Source organism: Fragaria vesca, linkage group LG6 (assembly GCF_000184155.1).
Source record: "Fragaria vesca subsp. vesca linkage group LG6, FraVesHawaii_1.0, whole genome shotgun sequence".
Taxonomy (NCBI): domain Eukaryota; kingdom Viridiplantae; phylum Streptophyta; class Magnoliopsida; order Rosales; family Rosaceae; genus Fragaria; species Fragaria vesca.
The window spans coordinates 5437283-5459615 of record NC_020496.1 but is presented as its reverse complement, the minus strand read 5'-3'; the positions used below and the strand labels follow the sequence as shown (position 1 = coordinate 5459615).

The 22333-nt window shown below is 38.6% G+C and overlaps 4 protein-coding genes across 4 annotated transcripts; 2 read left to right on the top strand and 2 right to left on the bottom strand.

Moving 5' to 3' along the window:
• Window positions 1-2853: 2853 nt before the first annotated feature.
• Window positions 2854-4125, top strand: LOC101302849 (E3 ubiquitin-protein ligase ATL6-like). The gene has a single exon (XM_004302403.1). The coding sequence runs from the start codon at window positions 2861-2863 to the stop codon at window positions 3995-3997; it is 1137 nt and encodes a 378-aa protein (XP_004302451.1). The 5' UTR covers window positions 2854-2860; the 3' UTR covers window positions 3998-4125.
• A 1796-nt stretch (window positions 4126-5921) lies between these two features.
• LOC101302568 (DNA excision repair protein ERCC-1-like) lies at window positions 5922-9790 on the top strand. The gene is made up of 9 exons (XM_004302402.1): window positions 5922-6202; window positions 6447-6552; window positions 7286-7389; window positions 7949-8048; window positions 8213-8289; window positions 8472-8571; window positions 8721-8792; window positions 8887-8955; window positions 9178-9790. The coding sequence occupies exons 1-9, from the start codon at window positions 5982-5984 to the stop codon at window positions 9469-9471; spliced, it is 1143 nt and encodes a 380-aa protein (XP_004302450.1). The 5' UTR covers window positions 5922-5981; the 3' UTR covers window positions 9472-9790.
• An 8-nt stretch (window positions 9791-9798) lies between these two features.
• Window positions 9799-13146, bottom strand: LOC101302278 (receptor-like serine/threonine-protein kinase ALE2-like). Its single transcript, XM_004302401.1, has 6 exons — window positions 12830-13146; window positions 12469-12737; window positions 11554-11936; window positions 10986-11118; window positions 10717-10806; window positions 9799-10639 (listed from the first exon to the last, which is right to left on the bottom strand). Exons 1-6 carry the CDS (start codon window positions 13119-13121, stop codon window positions 10478-10480), a joined length of 1329 nt encoding a protein of 442 aa, XP_004302449.1. The 5' UTR covers window positions 13122-13146; the 3' UTR covers window positions 9799-10477.
• Window positions 13147-14002: 856 nt separating this feature from the next.
• Window positions 14003-16218, bottom strand: LOC101301985 (UDP-N-acetylglucosamine transferase subunit ALG13 homolog). The gene is made up of 4 exons (XM_004302400.1): window positions 16158-16218; window positions 15455-15646; window positions 15040-15139; window positions 14003-14746 (listed from the first exon to the last, which is right to left on the bottom strand). Exons 2-4 carry the CDS (start codon window positions 15632-15634, stop codon window positions 14490-14492), a joined length of 537 nt encoding a protein of 178 aa, XP_004302448.1. The 5' UTR covers window positions 15635-15646; window positions 16158-16218; the 3' UTR covers window positions 14003-14489.
• Between the last annotated feature and the right edge of the window lie 6115 nt (window positions 16219-22333).

The window sequence follows — 22333 nt, the reverse complement described above, 5'->3', positions numbered from 1 at the left end:
AGATTTTATGTAGTTGATGAATTATATACTTTTATGTGCTTGTTGGTTATATGGAATATGGAATTGTTTTGGTATATTTTGCAGCTTGCTTGGAATGGTAATTCAGTAAATTCGGGGGTTTTTTTTTTACTGGAAAGGACTTATAGCCGACGAAAAAGCTTTAATTCGTCGGCTAAAGTTTTTTATTTTTTTTAAAATAACTTTTAGCCGACGAAATATGCTCTAATTCGTCGGCTAAATACCTATAAAGCTGACGAAATATACTATATTTCGTCGGCCATAGATCTTTTTTTATTTTTTTATTACAAACTTTAGCCGACGAATATTTTAAAATATTCGTCGGCTAAAGTTTGGAAGATAACCGACGACAAAAAAGTACGTCGGCTATAGTCCGGACTTTAGCCGACGACTTATACGTGTGTCGTCGGCTAAAGTCACCACAGACGAGCTTTTCCCGACGAAATCTTAGCCGACGAAAGGTCGTCGGTTAAGATCTTAGCCGACGAATTAAGCTGACAGGCCGACGAAAAATTTTCGTCGGCTAAAGTGCTTGTCCTGGTAGTGAACTCACACACCCTACATATTTCAATGAGATTTGAACCTATGACCTCAAAATTGTTAGTTAAACGTACACCTTAACCAACGAAGCCACGACTCATCGACATTTTACGTTTATTTAAATATGCCATTGTAAGCTAGAGTTATAATTCCGTTCGTTGATTTGTATTAATTTCAAATTTGACTAACTTAATAATTAATGTTCCCTTTTTCTTTTCTTTTTTGAGAATGAATTTGTTGCCTTCGGAGATATAATTAAACAAAAGTCAGCTATAATTGGGGGAAAAAGAATGAAGTCAACTACTTCTAGAAAACGTGACTAATCCCATATATCTGAAAGCGTGACTAACCAAAATCGAAGAACAACACCGATTTCGCGATGATAATAGTAGGAACCGAGGTTTGATTAACTAAAGTCCGACCATAAACTTCCACAAAGAAAAAAAGAAGAAGCTAGAATGATCGATGTAGAGTAGATTTTTCTTCTCTCCTTTTTTGGTCGAATCATGCATTTCATATAGTGGATGGTTTGTGTTGCATTACATCTTTGCGGGTTATATGCAGCCACATATAGGTTCGTATATGTTCCATCATATTCCTAGTCGGCCACCATAAATTTTCACCACGAATGTACTCCGATATAACTATGAATGTCTTTTCTTCTTTTTTTTCTTATTCATTTCATTTGAAAGGCGTTTTCTTAAAACCATTTCTCGATTTATGCGTGTCATTCTCTCGCATGGGCCAATTCAATTATTCTTCTTTATATCGTTTCAATTTTATCAGATGTCCATCCTATTACAAAGACCATGATTGAAAGTTTGAAACCCTAAGCATTGTTACACATAAGGCTTCTAAAGTCAAATCCGATGCCAAACACTAGACTTCCCTTCCGAGCACGTAAACGATCTGTGTGTCACTTCCATTTTGACTATCATAACTCCAACAACCTAATCGATCAATGAACCAGATTCTTCTGGAAGCTCATCGATCTGCTACGTCGTACTTTCCCACATTCCAGCTGCTCTCTCCAGCACTTATTGACAGCCGTACGATTAGCTTTGTTGATAACACTCCGATGTTGACTCCTGCGTTTATTTCCCAGAATGCTTTCGGCTGCTCGATCAGCATAAAGCTAATTCAGCTTCCTGGGAAAATGTTGACCTCTTCCTTCAGATCATCATTTATCCGCTACGCTATAAAACACATACATAAAACATTACACTTCTCCTTCTCCCTCTAGATTTTATATTCAAAGTCTTCCTCAATGCTTTGTAATTCTTTAGGGCTAGCTGAAGAATCTTTTGTTTACTCCAAAAGAACGTTTGAATAAACTAAACAGACTTGAAAGCAAGCAGTCCTGGTCAAGAAAGGCTTAGAATTCAGAACAATATTATAGAACAAGTTCTTCTTTTGACACTTAATATAGAACAAGTTGTAGGTGCAAGTTCCGGCCTTTTGTGAAGGGAGCAATATTGCCACACAATACATTATTAGATCTCCTGATCTTGGAGAGAATTGGAACCTAGCTAGTATGATGACAATATCTATATGCATTTCTCTAACACTAATATACTTCCAAGTGTGAAAAACATAACGTGCAACGTTAACCTACTTGAGTTCCGAATTTGTCCAAACAACAGAAAGTAACAGTTAATAAGAATTTGTATCATAAGTTATAGAGACCCAAATTGTTGAAAGTGATTTATGATTTATAGAAACACAAATACTTTTACACACAAATTCATTTGCCTATAAGAATCATTGGTTTATCTTTTCAAAAAAAAAAGAATCATTGGTTTATGCGTTAATTTTTCACCGCTCGTAAATAATGAAAACTTTTATGAGCATTTCTTAAATCAAAAAACATTTTTAAGTCTCATATAATTTTTAGCAAGACTTACTCACGCAGTTGGTAACAAATCTGAAGAAGGTCAGTACTGAATTAGTGAATTATGCATTTCCATCAAGTCTTGCAACAAATAAAAACTTTACCTAAGAAATCACGATCGACCCTACCGGGAAGGCAGCGCGTGATCCGACCTGGCGCCCCCGCACGCCATCCATGACCGGAAGCTGATGTCATCCCTGACCCATTCCCCCTAAGTGCCAGAGGAAACTCCACCGATGTGGACCCCTCCTATCCTCCCATTTTCCATCATAGACGTCCTTGTCTTCAAGCTCTTTGATCCACACGACACCTTCTCGGACTGACCCCGATCTCTCTTTCTCTCATTTATATACATCTCCACCCTCCCTAGATCTCTCTCTCTCTCTCTCTCTCTCTCTACTAAACTACAGCATGAATCACTCCCCTCCGCTCTTGTCCTACCCCGTCAGACACGGCGCCGCCACTCTGTTATTGATCCTACTTCTCACGCCGGAAGTTCTAGCTCAGCCTAGTCCCGACGGAGATGACCCTTATCGCTACCAGAAGTTCAGCCCCTCGATGGCGGTCATCATCGTGGTCCTAGTCGCCGCCCTCTTCGTCATGGGCTTCTTCTCCATCTACATCCGCCACTGCTCGCAACCCGAGTCCGGCAGCGTCCGGGCAGGCGGTCCCATCACTGGACGGTCCAGACGCGGCGCCGCGCGTGGACTTGACGTGTCCGTGATCGACACGTTCCCGACGTTGGAGTACAAAGTCGTCAAGGGACTGAAAATAGGTAAGGGAGCTTTGGAGTGCGCTGTGTGCTTGAACGAGTTTGAAGACGACGAAACGCTGCGTTTGATTCCCAAGTGTGATCATGTGTTTCATCCCGAGTGTATTGACGAGTGGTTGGCTTCTCATACTACTTGCCCGGTTTGTAGGGCCAACCTAGTGCCTCAGGACGGCGACGCCGTCGTCGAGCTCGGTGAGTTGACTGATCAACACGACGTCGAAGGGCAACAGGAGGAGTGTGATGACTTGGGGCCGGACCACCACAACAGTGACGGACAGCAGGAAGAAGTAGAGCCGGAGGTGTTGAATATGAACCAGACGTTGAACAGGAACCGCACACGTGGCAGCTCAAGATCGAGCCGGTTTCGGAGGTTGTTTCCCCGGTCTCACTCGACCGGGCACTCTTTGGTTCAACCGGGCGAGGACACGGAGCGGTTCACTTTGAGGCTACCGGTCGAGGTGAGGAAACAGATCATGAATAAGGTGTTACACCGGTCCACTAGTGTGTTGGAGTTGCCACGAGGAGGGAGCTCGAGGCGCGGCCCGAGAATGGGGGACGGCGGTAGCAACAATAGAGTGAGGAGCTTTAAGCGGCTCGAACCGCTAGACCGGACATTTAAGTCGGACCGGTGGGTGTTTTCTAGGGCACCGTCGTTTCTAACGAGGATGTTGTCGATGAAGTCACCAAAGGTGGCGGCTAACGACGGGGAGGGACCTTCAACTCAACCCACCGAACCGGTTTTTACAAGGAGCGACTCAGTTCGTCCCCCTGTTTGATGTATTTAGTCTTCATTAAATTTATTGTTTTTTATCGCCATGTTTAGTATTGGTTAAATGTCTATAAGGTTTTGTATCTATTTAACGAAATTCAAACTATAATACACCAGCAATCCTCTTATACTATATACATGTTGTTTTATTTATTTATTTATTTAAGATCGTGGTATCCTAAAAGCTTCGTAGGTCCAAAGACTAATCCCCTCTCTTAGTCACTTTTAACATTGTCGTGATTTGAACCTAAATTAAGGAGCACACCTAACTAGACAAGAACCACTAAACTACCTTGCAGTGGTTATACTATATATATGTTCAATGTAACAAAGCTGAGTTATATCAATCGACATTAATTTTCGACAATATTAAACCAAATTACGGTGAAACTTTCTTGCAATATAATAGCGCCAATATTCTCTATTATGTCTTGCTTTGCTAGACCCGTTATATTTAGGGGGGAAAAAATTATCATAGTCTTGTTACCTACCTCAGCGTATTGTTTTTCTGTAGACCAATTCGATCCCTACATATTTTTAAATTCATATATGTAGAATATGGCATATAATTTCAGATCAAATCTTGCAACTTTCAAAACCAAATTGCGCCACTATCCATGCTTTGGAATACAAAACTAATTCTTCATGCGTCAGTGCATTTGAGACTTTGAAACCAAGTGTCTGATATATGATGCTCCGGAAGATTTGAAGTTACCAATCACCTTCCATATTGGAACATATTCCAGTCTTCGACTTTATAAAATTCTTGGCCCGTTTCTTTGACTATAAAGTGCCATCACAATGACCTTCTTCGAGTCCTTCACAAATCCAATAATTCATAGCTTATTGGTTCCCAGTAGGATTCTTCATTTTTGGCTATGCTTTAGCTGCAAGTTTCTTGCCAAAATGCCAACAACTCGTCACAATTGAGTTTGTGAATTCGCAGAATGTGTAATGCCAAGCAAGAAAGGAATTCGAAGTGCGCAACTGCTCAAGAACTACCTGACAAATTGCAGTTCATATTATATGCTTGTAAACATGGGTAAGGTTTTATAAATCCAGATAGGGTGACCATGACAGATATACGTAAATGGACCAAGTCTACTCACTATACTCTTTTAGTTGATTGATTAGCTAGAATAATTCAATAACATGCTAATTTAATGGAACAATTATTTGCAAAAGTATGAGCAATTTTCCTTTAAAAAAGAGGACGCGTACAATTAAAGAATCACTCATTTGAGTCATGTCTATAATTATACAGGAAATAACTTATATGGTTATATGCACCTACGAATCGACTCAAACTGATGATAACACAAAATACACAATGTAAGAAGTACAAGTTCTAAAACCAACCATAGTAAATAGGGCTACGCATATCATCTTCTGATGCAACAATAGGGAAAAAAATTAACCCCCGAAAAGACCATAGAAGGCCTAAAAGAACATATAATTTAGCAATCTCGAGATAACAAGGCCAACCTAGCACCAAAAATCAAACTATTGAGCCACATCTAGCCGCCCTCACAAATCTAAACCCTACAACAACCCTTGAGCCCCGCTGCGAATAAAACAACCATCGTCCGCCCGTCCGAATCATCAAGCAACCCTACTTCCAAATGTTTTCGGATTCAAATCAAACGTCAATCCAAATCCAACACATCGGGCCATCGCATCTTAGAAAATTCACAATGAAATGGACCTCTTGCAGTCTCTACTATCCATACCCACTTGAAAGCAAAGACTATATTGACGATTACGAAAATATCGTTGGTTCGGAAAAAAAAAATCTCAATAAATATATCAAGAAAATATCAAATATCGATAAAAATTTCATCAAAATATATAAAACGAAAATTTCGAAAAAAATATCAAAGATATAAGGGATGTTTTAGTCCTTGCTCGTAAGGCAACAAAAGCCTAGACCAAATCCCCGTACTTCAAATTCACACGCCTCGTTAGAACCGAACCAGGAACCTGAAACAGACATGGAAGACGAAGACAGAGTGCATAACACAGAGTCGTCATCCCAGAAGAACAAGACGGTGATAAAGATACCGTCTTTCCAAGAAGTTATAGAGAGCTCGCAGTCAAAATCAACCCCACCTTCTCTGTTTGCTCCCTCCAAAACCTTTTCTCAAGCTTTCGCCTTTGTCAAATCTTCTGAGTTTTACTCTCCCCCAAAACCCGCAGAAACCTCTAACTCAAGGTACCCTTTTGCCAATTTCAATCCTTTTTTGGTTTCTCTAATTTGGTTTTTATTGAGGAAATGTGGGTAATTGTTTGTTTTGGTGGGAAATGTTTTGTGGGGAAGGAATTGGGATTTTATATGAACTTACCAAGAAAGGATAGCTTACGCTAATTGAAGTAGTTGCCATTGTGGAAGGTCTGTGTTTCTCTGTTTGTGGGTACCTGAAAGTTTGATGCTTTGTGTTGTTTGTTTCTTGTATTAGGGAAACTGGGCAATTTGATGTTCCATCGTCATCTGCTCCTACCAATGCTGTTGCTTCTTCATCATCTGCGCAGCGTCGCAATGCGATTCTTGTCAGCAACAGACAGGTACAGACTTTTTGTGTTCAGGGTAGCATTGTTAATTTGTTATGGGGAAAAAATTTGAGTTTGTGTTAATCTAAAAGTTTTGAGCAATGCGTTCGAATTGAATCAGATGTTGGTATGTGTGGCAATGTCTCTGAGGTTAGCTTTGCATATTTTGGAGGCGCCATGTTAATCTTGATATGTTTTTTTAAGACAATCACAGGTGTCAACATTAGTAAGAGTGATCACCACCATGATCATTAGCCAAACTGTTTGACTGTACCACTAGAAGGAATTGATCCTCCATGGTGTGTAGTTCACATTGGTGGGTATTGTCATGATTGTAATATTTGCTATTCAGCCAGTTCATTATAACCAGAGGACTTCTTAAAGATTCACTCGTTATTTGTTTATACACTTTGATTTCACTATGCATCGCATTTTGAGAGAAAAATAGTTGTAACAACCCATAAGGATAAGACCTAAACCAAACATTCCTGGTATAGTACAGTGAGTCAGTGACAGGTTAGGTGCAATGGTGTAGATTTGAGTCTAGATTTGTGTATTCTGTAGTTGCAGCCTCAACAGGAGGAGGGGATTGAGTGGTTCCAAATAAGTACTGCAAAGGGGAAACTATATATTGTGCCCAAAACGAGGAATGGTCTCTTGAAATCAAACATTAACTTCTGCAGCTTGTAGCACAATTACTTGCAGCTATGATATTTGAACTAAGTGGAGATCTAATTTCTCCTTGCAGAAGGGAAACCCCTTGCTCAAACATATCAGAAATGTGAGGTGGGAATTTGCAGATATTGTTTGTGACTACTTACTCGGGCAAAGCTCATGTGCTCTCTATCTAAGGTTTGAATGTTGCACCTTTTTATACTACACTGTACATGTGAGCCTCTAGTAAGGATGCTCTGTAGTAAATCCATACAACTGTTACTGTCACTTACCCTCTACCTTGTGATGCTATTGATGAAAAATGTAAAGTGGGATAGTTTCTGCAAACTGATGGAATGGCCTTTTCATGTGATTTTTGTTGTGCTTCATAATTGACATTAGAACATATGTGTGGGAGAGTTTGCCTTCCTAATTAATATAGTAGTTGTGCTACTTACTGTGGAGTGGTCTGCTCCATTTATCATTTACAAGTTTAGTTGCTCCCCCATGGTTTATGGATAAAGGTGGTTGAATTTATAGCTACACTGGAATCTATTTATCTCACGATGAAATCAGTTGTGTACCTTGTAAATGATCAACAGATAGACGGGTGGGAGTTCTTTGTTTCTTTAGTTTATGTTTGAAGTGTTTTTGAACTGTGGAACACAAACCTTATACTTTTTAACCGGTTGTTGTTTTTACTGTATTTGATGTATGCTTTTATCCGAATGAGTTCTAAGTTAACTGATTGTTGCAGTCTTCGTTATCATCTGCTGCATCCAGACTATCTATATTACCGCATTAGGGAATTGCAAAAGAACTACAAGCTTCGGGTCGTACTTTGCCATGTTGATGTGGTAAGGCATTGCACCTACTAGCTGATTTTCATACCTTTAGAAGTAGTATATTTCAATTTTTCTCCTGGTTTATGTTTTCGTGCAATCCATTTTGACATATGTATCCAACCGTTCTTTTTGGTGTTTGTAACAGTGGATTTTCTCTCTGTTTTTATTGGTTTCAGGAGGATGTAGTTAAGCCGTTACTTGAAGTGACTAAAACTGCCATGCTCCATGAGTGTACCCTATTATGTGCTTGGAGGTACATACATTTTATTTGAAACTGTAAATCACATTGCTTTCAAGCTTTCAAGCATGAACATGATTAACAGAGATCAGAGATTGTTACTAGTCTTCTGTTTGTAAAGGCGTATAACATTTGCTCCTTCATTATTTTTCGTATTCGTTACTTTGACCTGCTTTTCTTCTAATATGTTTTCTCAGCTTGGAGGAATGTGGACGCTACTTGGAGACTATAAAAGTCTATGAAAACAAACCTGCTGACATTATTCAAGGTCAAATGGACACAGACTATTTATCACGGGTATCATTATACTTGAGGTCAACTAGTCAATTGTTTTCTTCATGAAGGGCAAATTATCATTTCTTTCACATGCTAAATAACTAGAGTGTATTGTATGATTCACGTCGGTATGACTTCGTTGAACTGAAACTTGTCTTCTTATATTGAAGCTAAATCATGCATTAACAACTGTTCGACATGTTAACAAGACTGATGTTGTCACCCTTGGAACTACTTTTGGGGTATGCCTGCATTTTTCCCCTGGGAATCAATTTTAATTAGCAGACACCCTCTCTTTTAGTAAATGTTGATATGGATTTAATGGCCATGTTGCAGTCTCTTTCTCATGTCATGGATGCTTCGATGGAAGATCTAGCTCGTTGCCCTGGCATAGGAGAGCGCAAGGTATTCCCCCAGTGTTCAAAGTTTCTCCTTTCTGATTAGGCGTAGACCACCATTCGAAGCAACATTCATGCACTCTTGCCGTACTTTCTGTTTGCAACTTAACATGCATATTAATATGTGTGATTCTATTAAATGTATAATGTTCATTGCCTTGTAGTTTGTGTTATGGCTTATATCCTTGTGAATGCATTAAATCTTTAACTCACAGACCACAATCTTCAGGTAAAATGTCTGTATGACACATTCCATGAACCATTTAAGCGTGTGGTTGCCAGCCGCCCTGCTGTTTCAGAATCTTCTCCGCCGGACAATGCTGAACCTTGTTCAGTGACTGAAGATAAAGAAACAAAGGATACCAAAGAAGAAAGCAAATGCAGGAAGAAAGAACCAGAACCAACTGTTAAGTCTGCCCTGTCTGCTGCTTTTGCCAAATATGCTGACAGAGTTAAAAAGAAGTCACCACAGTTGAAGAATGGAGATACAAGTGTTGCCATGGAAGCTGAAGCTGAAAAGTAAGTCGTAATGAATTGGGTCTAAACTTCAGATTGATATATGGGAAGGACATGGGTAGCTTCTCGTATATCTGAAGTTTATCTCCAGTTAAGTTTCTGTATCCCCGTTCTTAGGTGGTTTTAGAAATGTAAATGTGTATGGATCACTGTCCTGTTTATATCAATCTTGAGAACTTTATCTCTTCCACTTCTGCAATGCAGAACTTACTTGAGGTGATAGTGCAGCTTCTGATGAGCCTACTTGTTGTTGCACTTCTAATGAACAAATGAACAATATATATGCTATAAACAATATTAAGTTTGGCTTGAATATTGGAGAAGAAAATCAGATCTGTGTGAGAGAAACATGCAACGAGGTTTGGTTATTTATAGAGAGCAATTGACATGTTACCTCAAAGGTATACAGCAGTACAACTTTTGGCAAGTAGTTTATTTACCCAAAAGAAATCAGGAATCCTAGTCGATCTCGATCGACCTCATTGTTGAACTAGGATTCTCAATATTTCTAGTCATTGATCGATAATTCCATATCAAGAACAGTAAAATAAAATTCTATATGGCTGGGAAAATTTCCACATCCAAAAATAGTTAAAGGCCATCTTATAGCACCTTCATTGATAAAGAACATAGAACAGAAAAATGGTGTTGAAAATGTACAGGAGACAAGTCACAAGCTAAAGTCCCCAAACCGCCTTCTAAGTTGATCACATCATCCATGCCAGCTTTCAAGCATGCATCTTCTTCTTGTGCATTGGCCGCTGTTAGTGTGGTTCTGTGGTGATCAGCACTATGATCTTGGAGTGAACCACATGAAAGGCTTTGCCTTTATAAGTTCAAGGGTACTCAAACTCAATTTACTAGATGGACATGATCGTTTTCGCTCGAGAGTTCCACAATTTTTCTGAGTTCCCATGAGAAGATTGATCTGTCAAAACCCAAAGGCTAGTCTCATATATGTACCAAATTACCAATAGTTCACTTCTAGTTGCAGCCTTCACAGACCCCTAAGCCTAATACCTTGGACTTGCTACTTGAACTTGAAATCTAGAGGAGCCAGAGGAACCAACATAAGAGGAGTTTTTAACCAGTGGAATTAGAGAGGGTACGACATCAGCCATTAGAGGCCGATATTCGGCTTCTGGCTGCACACACATTGCTGCAATAGCTGCTACCTGTAGAGTTGAGTAACAAACATGAAAGTTAGCATATATTACTTTATTTAATTAAATTTAATAGACATGGTTATTACCTGAATGAGATCCCTCTTTGAGTATTGCCCTTTAAGAGCTGGATCAACCATTTGCACTACTTTTTCTCTGTTAGTTAGCCTTGGAAGAGCCTGAAAAATTATACAGAAAAAAGTATTTATACCTCTTAATTTGCAATTTTAAATTCATACAAGCAAAAAAGTATTCATTACCCCAAGTTTTCTTCTGTGAGAAATTTACAAGGTTAATATGTTTTTTGTTGGCAATATTGTACATTTTGATGAGAATCAAAAAGTTCTAGTTCACTAACCCATGAGACAAGGACATGCTCTCCAGAAGGCCGCTTGGTATCTACTGGTACTCGCCCTGTCAACAGCTCTAAAAGAACCACGCCGTAGCTGTAAACATCTGATTTTGTTGTAAGCTTTCCAGTTGAGGCATACCTACATCACCAAAAACTCGGTAAAAAAAATTAAACTCTTAACAGTTAGTGCACACATAATGCAATTCTTGTACTTTCCCTATCTTTAGAATCATGAGCTTTCATGTGAAATTTTTACTTCTTTAGGTTATATATTTCTGTACATATGCAGTTTATATAGGCCATGCAGAAGGCTTTAGTTAAAAGGAAGATGGTCATCATCAACCACTGTTTAGATTGGTGTTTTGGTATGAACTTTGTTAGCTTCTCAAATATTCTTTTTTGCTATATCAATGCAAGTACCACCTGAAGATGATAAAAAATAGACAGCTAGCATAATAGTGATATTAGCATATATGCCCATGTGCAGGCTTCTACTGCAGTGGATATGTATTTGTATGTATCTAGCCTACTGATAAGTGAGAGAGAAGTCTGTTACATATGATTTAGCACTCACTCTGGTGCTAGATATCCAGTGGTCCCAAGCACTCGTGTCGAAACCTGCCCGTTAATCTTGTCTGAAGCCATCTTGGCCAACCCGAAATCAGACACCTTGGCCCGGAAGTTTTCATCAAGAAGAACATTGCTGCACTTGAAGTCACGGTGAATAACAGATGGGATGTTTCTCTCATGGAGGAACTCAAGGGCCTTGGCACAGTCGAGTGCTATCCTCAATCGCGTACCCCAATCCAACGGCTGCTGATGGTTTCGAGAATGGAGATGGTCTTGAAGAGTACCATTGTGCATGCATTCAAATACAAGCAGCCTATGATGCTGGTCAGCACAATAACCAAGTAGCTCCACCAAGTATGGAGACTGCAATCGGCTTAGCAGATCAACCTACAATAGGTGAAAAAATAAAATGAGGAATTTAATTAAATATATCTTCCATTTTCTTTCACTCTCATGTGCAGAACTGAATGAAACGAAACGATGTTGCATCCTCAAATTCAGGGTCTTAGCTTTGTTAAATAAGACATACACAGAGTTTAAGAAATATAGAACCTCCTTTGTCAAAATCTGAAGGCAGCATTGCATAATGTGTGTGTGGGACCACTTTTGGTCAACCTCAAGATTTGTTTTGTGTAAGTGTGGTGATATCATACTACAGCATTTTTTTGAAAAATGCAAGGGAGACAGATAGTTAACATATTATAATTAAGGCCTAAGTATCTTCTAATCATGCTTCAATATTGTGTTGAAAAATGCAAATGCTTACATATAGTACGGATAAAAGGATAGTTTGATTTTTTTTAGCCAATGAGTTCAGGAAAGAAGGGAAAACAACACAGAGACAACGTTAAGCAAAGAATGAGGAATAGATAGATAGCAAATGAGAAAGACAAAAGAGATAATAAATGAAGTCACTAACCTCAAGCCTGAAAGCACGCTCCCCTTGCCTTCCTTCCCTGTGCAGCATCTTAATGGCTGCCATGGTTCCATCACGAAGAACTCCCCTATACACCACTCCAAACCCTCCACGGCCCATCACATTTGCCTCGCTAAACTTATTGGTGGCCTCCTCGAGTTCCTTGTATGACAACACTTGAACTCCTCTGTATCTAGTTGGTGTTGTGATTGCCCCTGGTGTCCTCATTGACCTTCCCAAGTTCCCTCCTTGAAGACACCCGCCCTTCACATCTGCAACATGAGTTTCAAGCATACAAAGAATTTACTTTTCATTATGAAAGCTCATGACAATAAAAACATCAAAACATGATTGTGGTTATTACCTGGACTACAACCGAAGTTCATGGAGTTTTGAACAATGGACCTGCAACTTGTATTGTTCAAGCTTCCCTTCTCATCATCAATGTGGCTGCCACTGGTTTTGGCTGATTTGAGCCGTCTGAGCAACAGTATGATGAGGGTTATAGCAAGAATGACCGTGACAGAGACGATGGAAATGATGATAATGAGAGCCAACTTGGAAGGAAAACTTCCATGGTGGTGGTTGCTATAGGAATGTGAAGGGTGGTGGTTGTGATCAGAATGGTTTTCCGCAACACTGCTTTTAACTTCCATGAGCACAAAGAGCAATGCAAGCTGGAAAAAAGATGGCAGGTAGAGACTGAAAGAAATAGTTTGTATTGTATATGGTATTGGGGGGTTGGCTTTCCCTTCTAGGTAGGATGGTCATATAGCTTCACATGATTCCTGATCTTCTTCTTTTCTCTCCCCTCGTGAATACCAAGTGGTATTGCGTACTTCATTCGTCTCTTCTTTTGTATTTTCTATGGAATTGTCTCTGTCTTTCTCTCAGAAAGTCTTGGAAGCTTTTGCACCAGTTCCACACTCAAGTCTCATTAGATAATTATTTGCCAATAATAAACATCTCCAGCTTCTAGACATTTGGATTATCTGTATCATTCTGGGAATGTGTAGGCATTTGGACAATGACTTTTTCACCAATTGGGTTAACTGCCACTAACATATTAGACAATCAAAATAGCAACTTGTTGAACCCAGAAAACAAGGAGAATATGAAGCAAGACAGTACAACACTACTGCATACCACTAAAGTTCCACTGGTCTAATAAGTATATATTGTTTTCCACCGTTTCATAGAGCTGGTGAAGTCAGTAAAACAAAAAAGTTTACTGATCCTAAAACTATAATGTTCTCACTTCCTTCCCCCAGTCGCATGTCACAACATGATCTTCCACAAACATCATACACGTTCATAACAGATGAAATGCATTACCCTGTGATAGATATATCTCTCCTTTACCCATGACAATTGAGAGAGACATTGAATTCAAACTGACCACCGCCTGCGCTATATGCAGTGCCGCATCACTGTCTCCCGAGCTGGGAACTTGTCGCTTTATCTTGGCCTGCCCCTACAATTCAAGTCCTTCCTGGATGTGAAAGAGAGACATCAAGCAACTCGGTAACCTGACATGTGACTTTACTTTTGGCACTAACACTTAGCTGGTGGATAACCTGTAGTTGTAGTTAAAGTAAGGCAAGCATCAAAAATCATTATTGAATTTCCTCTACAAGTATGCAAATGAATCTGCTGTGCATAGCCAACACATTAATCTTCATTTGCTTGACCCATCTATAACTGATCCATCCATCTCATTTTGTAACATATAATGAGGTTACAGGCTTTCGTATCAATATACGACTGAGTAGTAATATCCAGGTCTGCAGTTGCCATCTACAACCAGACCAAATAAAGCTCCACTAAGAAACCTGTCATAACTATGGACAGACAAGTATGATATGTGCAACACCTTGTTCTGCAATTTTTAGTCCATTAGATATCCATGCTCACCAAGAAACAATTCTTATGCTTCACTAAAAGATCAATCTTGATTATGCAAATTTAGTATCTTTGTATCTTATGGATAAACTTGGTTCACATAATATACTCATACACTTCTATCAATCCTCTGAAAAACCAAGAAACCTATTGATAAGCTTGGCGACTGGTGTAGTATCACCTGGATGGTATGGAATGAGGGACTCCAGTTTCATATCTGCTATAATGTGACAAAGTGTCTGAGGGCGAGCACAGTACAGATGCTTCCTGTCTGCTAGTTCTTCTGCCAACTCACTTTGATGGTTGTCCATCAAATCTTCATTAACCACAACAATTAAGGGCTTCCCAAGCCACAACGTCTCAAATATGCTCCCTGACCCTGCATCACAGTAAAATAGAGGCATAAAATACCAAGCATAAAAAAATGTAAAGAGTGCTCAGAATCAACAAAATTTCATTTCCCTTCCGATTCAACTTTTGAGTGATTGTAACGTGAAAGTAACGACCATATGAAAAGTGACCTCACAAAAGCATTCAAGCATCACTACACCTATCTGAAGTAGTGATTCTCCAATCTGATGTTGTATGACCCAAAATTTTAACAGTTGAAATCCATGGATACCCCAGGTGGTAACATAAGGCAGAGAATAATTCACACTACTACAACTACACCTGCATGGCTAATGACAAGAGACGCTGCTCTTAAATGGTCTGCAATGCTTGATGAAAAAGTGAAGTAATCTACCGCAATGGAGTCATCACCTCCTTCAGACTGCATTAAAAGAAATTGTTCAGGGCTTGAAAAAGAAAATGGAAACTAACAAGTCATTATATGTAACAATGATCTCCATTTCCTTGCTCCATAAACAAAATCTGCCTCAAGTAAACAGGTCTATAATTAACCACAGATAAAGAATATAAACTCCCTATTCTTCATGATCAATTTGTTTTTCCTTTGTGAAGAACCTCTGAATTCACTATACATACAAAATACTTTCTTTCTCGTCTAAGCTTTCAGCTTTGTGAACACTTCATCATATAATTCCTGTAAAAGGACCAAAATTTCAAAATAAGAAAAAGAAAATACCTTTGAGGGAATATAGGAGCCACGGCCCATCTGAATGAGAATCTCAGTGTACCCTCTTCTCCAAAGCTCTTCTTTAACCTCTCTTGTGTCCACCGCGTTCACTAGAGCATCAAAACTAGTTGTTCCAACAGTTACAAAAACCGTCTTCTTAGACTTCATTCTAACTTCAGTATCTCCCATCCCCAATACTGTCTACAAACCAATCCTGTCGCAATCAGAATCAACAAGAAACAGTTTTCGAATAAACATACTGACAAGTATAAGATAACCAAATGCATTTGTAACCAACAAACAAGCAAAATGTGAAAACTGAGCTTATATGGGATTGAAGGTAAAAACTAATGTATGGCACAGAGTTACTATTCCTTTCAGAACTGTAATCGGGTCCTATGAATCAGAAAGGCACAAAACCTGAGCTTATATGGGATTGAAGAAGGCACATTTATACGAATTAACTCAAAGCCATCACCTATAATCAAGATCATCACACTTGATACTCTAACCCATTTGGCTCCTCAATCACAAAGCCACGTTCTAAGAGCTATAACTAACATAAAATCCAAAACTCAATCGGGTCTTGGATATAAGATAAGTGAAACTGAAATTCAATGAAACCAAATAAGGGAGAAGGGAAACTGAAGTCTTCATAAAACTGAAACATAAGTGGAGTGTGTTAAACTGATCAAGAGCAAAGCAAACCCACCTGGTGATCAACAAAGAAATCTGCGAGGAAGGACGAGAAAGACAGAGATATGAAGGCCCTCGATCTTAGAATAGCAACACTGCGATATGCCAAGAGCAGAAGCTAAACACTAATACCAATGTAAAAAGTCAATTTTGCCCCCAACATCCACAATACTGCCTAACCTGGATAACCACTTGGTGGAATCCGGCCACCATCAACTCCCCCTCATGTGATTAGTAAAGAAAAGGTAACAGAGGGCATAAGACCTGACCCTTTTGAAAAGAAAAGATTGCTAAATCATCCTGAAACTGAAAGCAAGTGAAGTTCCTATAGCATTCATAAAAAGCTGGCATGGCAGATAGTCTTCATTGTTTTCGTAGTTTATATTAAGATATATAGTTTTGTACTGTTGTTGATCACTTTGCTATCATTAATTATATCCTTAGGTGAGGCTAGGTTCTTGGGATGATGGTTGAGTTCATCTGTTTATGCAAATGTTTATGCAGGATCAGGGATGTTTGAGGGGTTACAGATCAGCCTGATGTGTTCCCTTTGTTAGTTTGATGTCTATGATCTGCGAGCAGTTCTTCTACAAAGCTACTCCATTGCTACAGAATGTAAGAAGGAAACACAATCCAAAGACCAAGTAAGTGTAAGTGAGTTCATTTATCTATCTTAGGTTCTTCTACAAAGCAGTTCTACAAAATTTTCCATTAGATTGGAGACTAAGTAAGGGTGTAAGACAATGATCATATCTTTAGATTGGAGGCTGAGACATTGGTCATGTGATTCATGTCGTATTCTTCTTCTTTTTTGTGTGAAGGGCTGTCAAAGGAATTTGGTTTTTTTACTTGGATTTATGTTTTTGGATTTGCTTGGATGAATCTAACCATTGGATTGAATACAATCTACGACCACCATGTCATCTTTATGTCATCTTTATTTCATCTAATGGTTATAAGACATCCAAGCAAATCCAAGCAGAGAATTCGGATCACTGTCAAAGAGGCTATTGTCTTTTTCAATAATTTTATTTTCATCACCAACAAAACTTATTTGTTGGGCCTATAACACTCTTTTGTTACCGTGTATCACAAGAACCTATTTATAATTTTAGCCCTAGAAACACATGAGAACCTCGTTCACCTTGGCCGCCAAGGTTCTGATGCGCTTTGGATACCAAATTCTTATATGCTAAGGATAGGAAATCCTATAAGGATCTTGACTTTGATAAGCTTGATACAGAAAACCTTCATGCAAACGAGTTCATATATTATGGCAAGAGATTGGTCTGTTCTACCGACTGATCTCTTGAGCTTAGTGTTAAACCTTGTCTCGTTTTATAATCTCGTTCGTCTGACTGCAGTCTGCAAAAATTGGCGGCAGCCTGTCCTTGATGATCTTCGTCGGCGTCACCTGCCATGGATAATTTCACTTGATAATGGAAAATTAAGAAAACTGGATCTTATTGATCCATGGCTCAACCAATCCTACTCTCTTTTGAAAACCATAAGGCGAGATGGTTTGGAGGAATTATTACTTGGCACCAGAGTTGATGCTTCCAAATATGGTTGGTTGCTTATGTCAAAACAAAAGGTAATGGAGTCTGGTGGTTCAAGTACACTCGTATCTTTTCTGTTTTATAATCCCTTTCGTAATGAGATTATCGAACTACCTCCTTTAGATCTCAACACGGATAGACATGATTCGAAGGCCTGAAGGCCATGTTTTCGACCACTCCAACTTCTCCTGATTGTGTTATCTGTGTCGTCAGTCGAGTAACTAGAGAAGGAACGGCGATTTGCATGTTGAGCACATATAAAGATGAAAATTGGACTAGTGTTACTGTTACCGATGGTTGCCCAGGTTGGGCTGAAGGCAGATGGGAAGTTCAAGATGCAGTTCATATGGATAGAAAATTCTATTGCATTTTTAAGCACTACTTCCTTGGGTCATTTTTGAGGCTGGGTATCTTCAATGTGGCGCTTCAACAATGGAGCACAAAGAGGCACACCTTTTGGTCGGAAGAGTACAGGTCCATGATTGAGTTGGATGGAAAGCTCTTGTTGGTAACTGATACATGTAGAACTTTGAAGATACGAAAGTTGGATCGGTCAGAACAGACTTGGAAGAGAACTAAAAGCTTGGGGGATGGAGTATTGATTGTGAATCACCTGCCTTTTTCCTCATCATCAATGGCAGCTGTGGGAGAAGCTAAGGAAATTGCAAACATGATTGTTCATCTTGGTCCATCTGGCTGCAATACTTGCAAAAATGATCAAGGCCATTGGAAACACCATCAAACTCGTGAATGCCATCCTTTCAGTCAATACACGTTTTGGATTGATAGCCCTAATTTTCAGTATTGAAATCTTGATTGATCCTGCACAGTTGCACAAGCATGCATTAGAGATATATATACATGTGTTCCCATTAAGTACGTACGTACATTAATGCAGTGTAACATTCGGTTACCTTACTTCTGTAGATGTATGCTCCAACTGAACTTGTTCTACCTTCTTGATTTTTACCATTTGTCGGATGCTTTTATGATCCATTCTGCTTGTTTATATTGCTTGTTTCAACCAATCCTTCTTGATTTAGGTTTCCTTGGATATTCTGATTGGTGCACATCTGTTAGACCAATGGAAGTATGCCAATTCATTTAATTCTTCAAAATCAGCTTCACATCAAGGTTATAAGTCGGACTATGAAGTGCAAACTCGTCTATAGGCCTCCCGGTATGATTTGGGCCTCAAAACACAAATTCCCGTCAAGAATCAGCTTCCCATGCAGATTGACATTCTGGTACTAGATTGGCCATAACTTCTTCTAGGAAAATGCTATTCATGAACCGTAAAATGCTATGGAAAGCTGATATCCGTAGCTTTCCGTTGATATAAGACTCATCATCTGATTCTTCTCGAGCTGCCCTCAGTGCTCCATTGAAGTTGGCTGACTTTCATAGGCAGATTTCCAAATTTTGTCTCCCACTCCCTCTTTTCCTTCTTTTTTTCTTATTTGCTTCGGAACACCTAGAAAACAAATAAACAAAGTAAATAACTAGAAAACACACCAAAGAAACAAAGAAAGTATAGAGAATTTTGATACAAATAATGTATAATTATGCACCTATCAAAGATAAAGGTTTATGATTGTAGTTTGTAGTATCTTGTTTTATCTCGTAAGCTTTCACTACACTTTGTGAACATTCACAATATTTTGTAAATGGGAAATGTTTTGAACAATTCATATATATGACAAAGTAGTCATTTATGTTGAAATTATGAAGAGATCTCATTGTGTATGCTAATTCAACAACTTCGATTAAAATTGTCCATAAAAAAAAAACTTTTGCCACGGGGTTTTCATAGCAACGGAGTCACTATGAAAGTGACCGTAGAAAAAGTGACTCCGTTGCTATAAAAACCCCCGGGCATGGTCAAAGCTGCAGCAATAGTGACCATAGCAATCAGCATAGCAGCTAGTGGAGTTACGTCAAATCTTTTTGAGTCATCCACAAAGCTTTGACTGATCTTTCATTTGGAATGGTCGTTGCGGTGGATATAGCATTCTCCTCCTCCGATGATCCCAATTTCATTGATTCACGGCCGGTAGATGTCCCTAAAGTTCGTTGGACGCGGTGCCTACCAAAGGTCTCCTACAATATATTTGAGATACCAAGGTTTATGGGTAAAAGAAAGCAAATAAACCACCATCTTCAAAACTGAAAAATGCATATATGAGTTCCTTACCAGCTCAATACTGTCATAACGTATAAATCAATGGCTTTCGAGTGATGATTATTGGTCGCAGTCGTGTCAACCAACATACTAGTTTTCCTTGTCAAGGCTCTCAATATACGAGTACCACCTTTTTTTTTAAGGCAGCCAGACGCGAAGGAGTTTTTCCATCATTTTCTGCTACGTTTACAAGTCCTGCTAGCTCAAGCGCTTCTTCAAAATATACTCGACAACAAGCACCTCCCCACTCAAAACTGCAACATGAAGAACGGTTTGGCCTTTGTGGCTGAGTAGATCACAGGTATCCAGCAGCAATAGAATTAGCTCTTCCCTTACTTATATGCGAACTCTGTGGGCTACATAATTGTCGCATTCTATCAGCAATCTAATTGCTTCAACATTTCCTCTGATTGGCAGTTTGATCGATTAGAAAAGACATGGAAGAAGACTAAAAGTTTGGGTGATAAGAGTATTGTTTATGAATCAGAAGTCTCGTTTCCTCATTGTCAATGGCAGCTGTGAGGGAAGCTAAGGAATTTGCAAACATAATTTTTCGTCTGGATTTATTCTCTGGAAACATGAGGACTTATACTTACAAAGATGATCAAGGCGAATGGACACTTCATCAAACTCGTGCAAGTTATGTCTCAATGAATCCACTTTCTGGATTGGTGGCCCTAATTTTCAAACTTGAATCTTAATCGAGATCTTGCACGAGCATGCATTAGAGAAATGTTCTGACTCGGTTAAATTACCTATGCAGATGTATGTATAACCTAGCTAAGCTTAACCAAAAAAAAAAAAAACCTAGCTAAGTGAACTTTGTTTACCTTCTTTTTATCATTTGTGGATTGCTTTTATGATCCAGTATGTTCAACATTTTTTATGTTTCCCTTTGATAAATGAATAGGACTTCATTTTGAGATACTTTGCTTTACCGATTCAGACAATCAAGTTCCACCACATAGCACAATCACATTTCACAACGGTGCATAGACCATTCAGAAGTTCATATGAGAAAGGACTCAAAGGAGAGTGTAGATGGTTCGGGCTTTTAATTTGGATGGGGCAAATTTTCCTCTATCGGTTTTGAAACTCGTAATTATATCAAAATTAGAGTTTTCACAAAGAATAAATAAAAAGAAATTGTATTATCTAATTTAACTCAAACATTTATACTTTTTTAAGGACAAATCGACTCACAATCTCGTAAAACCCTATTTAACTAATCATTGCGATTTTTTTTTTTAATAAACTAACCATTAAGGGCAAAAAACCTCAATGGTTAGTTAAATAGGGTTGTACGAAAAACCTCTAAGCAGGGCTGGTGATCCTGACTTCCTGAGCAGTGGCGTAGCCAGAAACCACAAGTAAAAGGGTCAAGAGTTTAAATAATAATGCCACACAAAATAAAAATATAATTTTTATTGAATAATATAAAAACTTATAAATCATTAGAATACTTTGAAAAAAAAAGTTAAATAAAATAACAAATCTCCCTAAAGTAATTATAATTGTCCTCGACGATTGCTCATATTTTGAAATTTTGAAGGAGCTTCAGATGGAGTCGATTGTTCTGCTGCTTTTATCTTACGATACTTTTCAAATAAAACTAAAACATTCATAATTGCAAGTTTTTAATTATGAAGGTTGTCGATGACAAGGAAAAATTTATTGAAGGATAACAAAAAGAAATACGTAAAGAAGCGACTAAAACTGTTTATATAGAGGTGCACTAGAAATCAATCACAATAATTGATTGATTAGGAAAACATATTAATTAAAAAGACAAAAAAAAAGACTAGGAATATGTTTTAATTGTAATATTAAAGGGAGATGCAATCAATCATTGATTTGGATTAGTAACCTATATTAAAAAAAAATAAAAGAACCACACGTAACAAACACATGTGAGGAGTTGAACACTCCTCTGTCCAAATTGATTGTTGTAATTAATATTTTATATGCTAAAATTTTCTTTAATTAGTTAGAAGGGTCAAAATAGTGCCAACATCACATTTCAACTGACAAATTAGATAACAATATGACCTAATAAAAAATGTGAGGGAGGTCGGCTGAACCCCTTGACCCCCCTTCCCTACGCCAGACGGTGCAACTTGAGGCTGGCGGTCCTAGTGTTTGCAACCGGTCACAGATCTCCGGCGGATCTCTGATAACTTATATGTAGCCATTACAATTATAAAGAGATCTCTTTGTATATGCTAATTCTCCAACTTTGGTAAAAATTGTTTTCTTTCCTATGTAGATGCAGTTTTACAATAGGCAAATACTTGTGTGCCTTAAGGTATGGATACCTTAACCACATGGTAGCTTATGATTGGTCCAACTAGATTAATAATGACCTACTACCTGTTTGACTGGTCATCCAATTTAAATCTCAAACTAACTCTCACTCTCTCACTAACGGGGTTAGTTTCTCTCTCTCTCTCT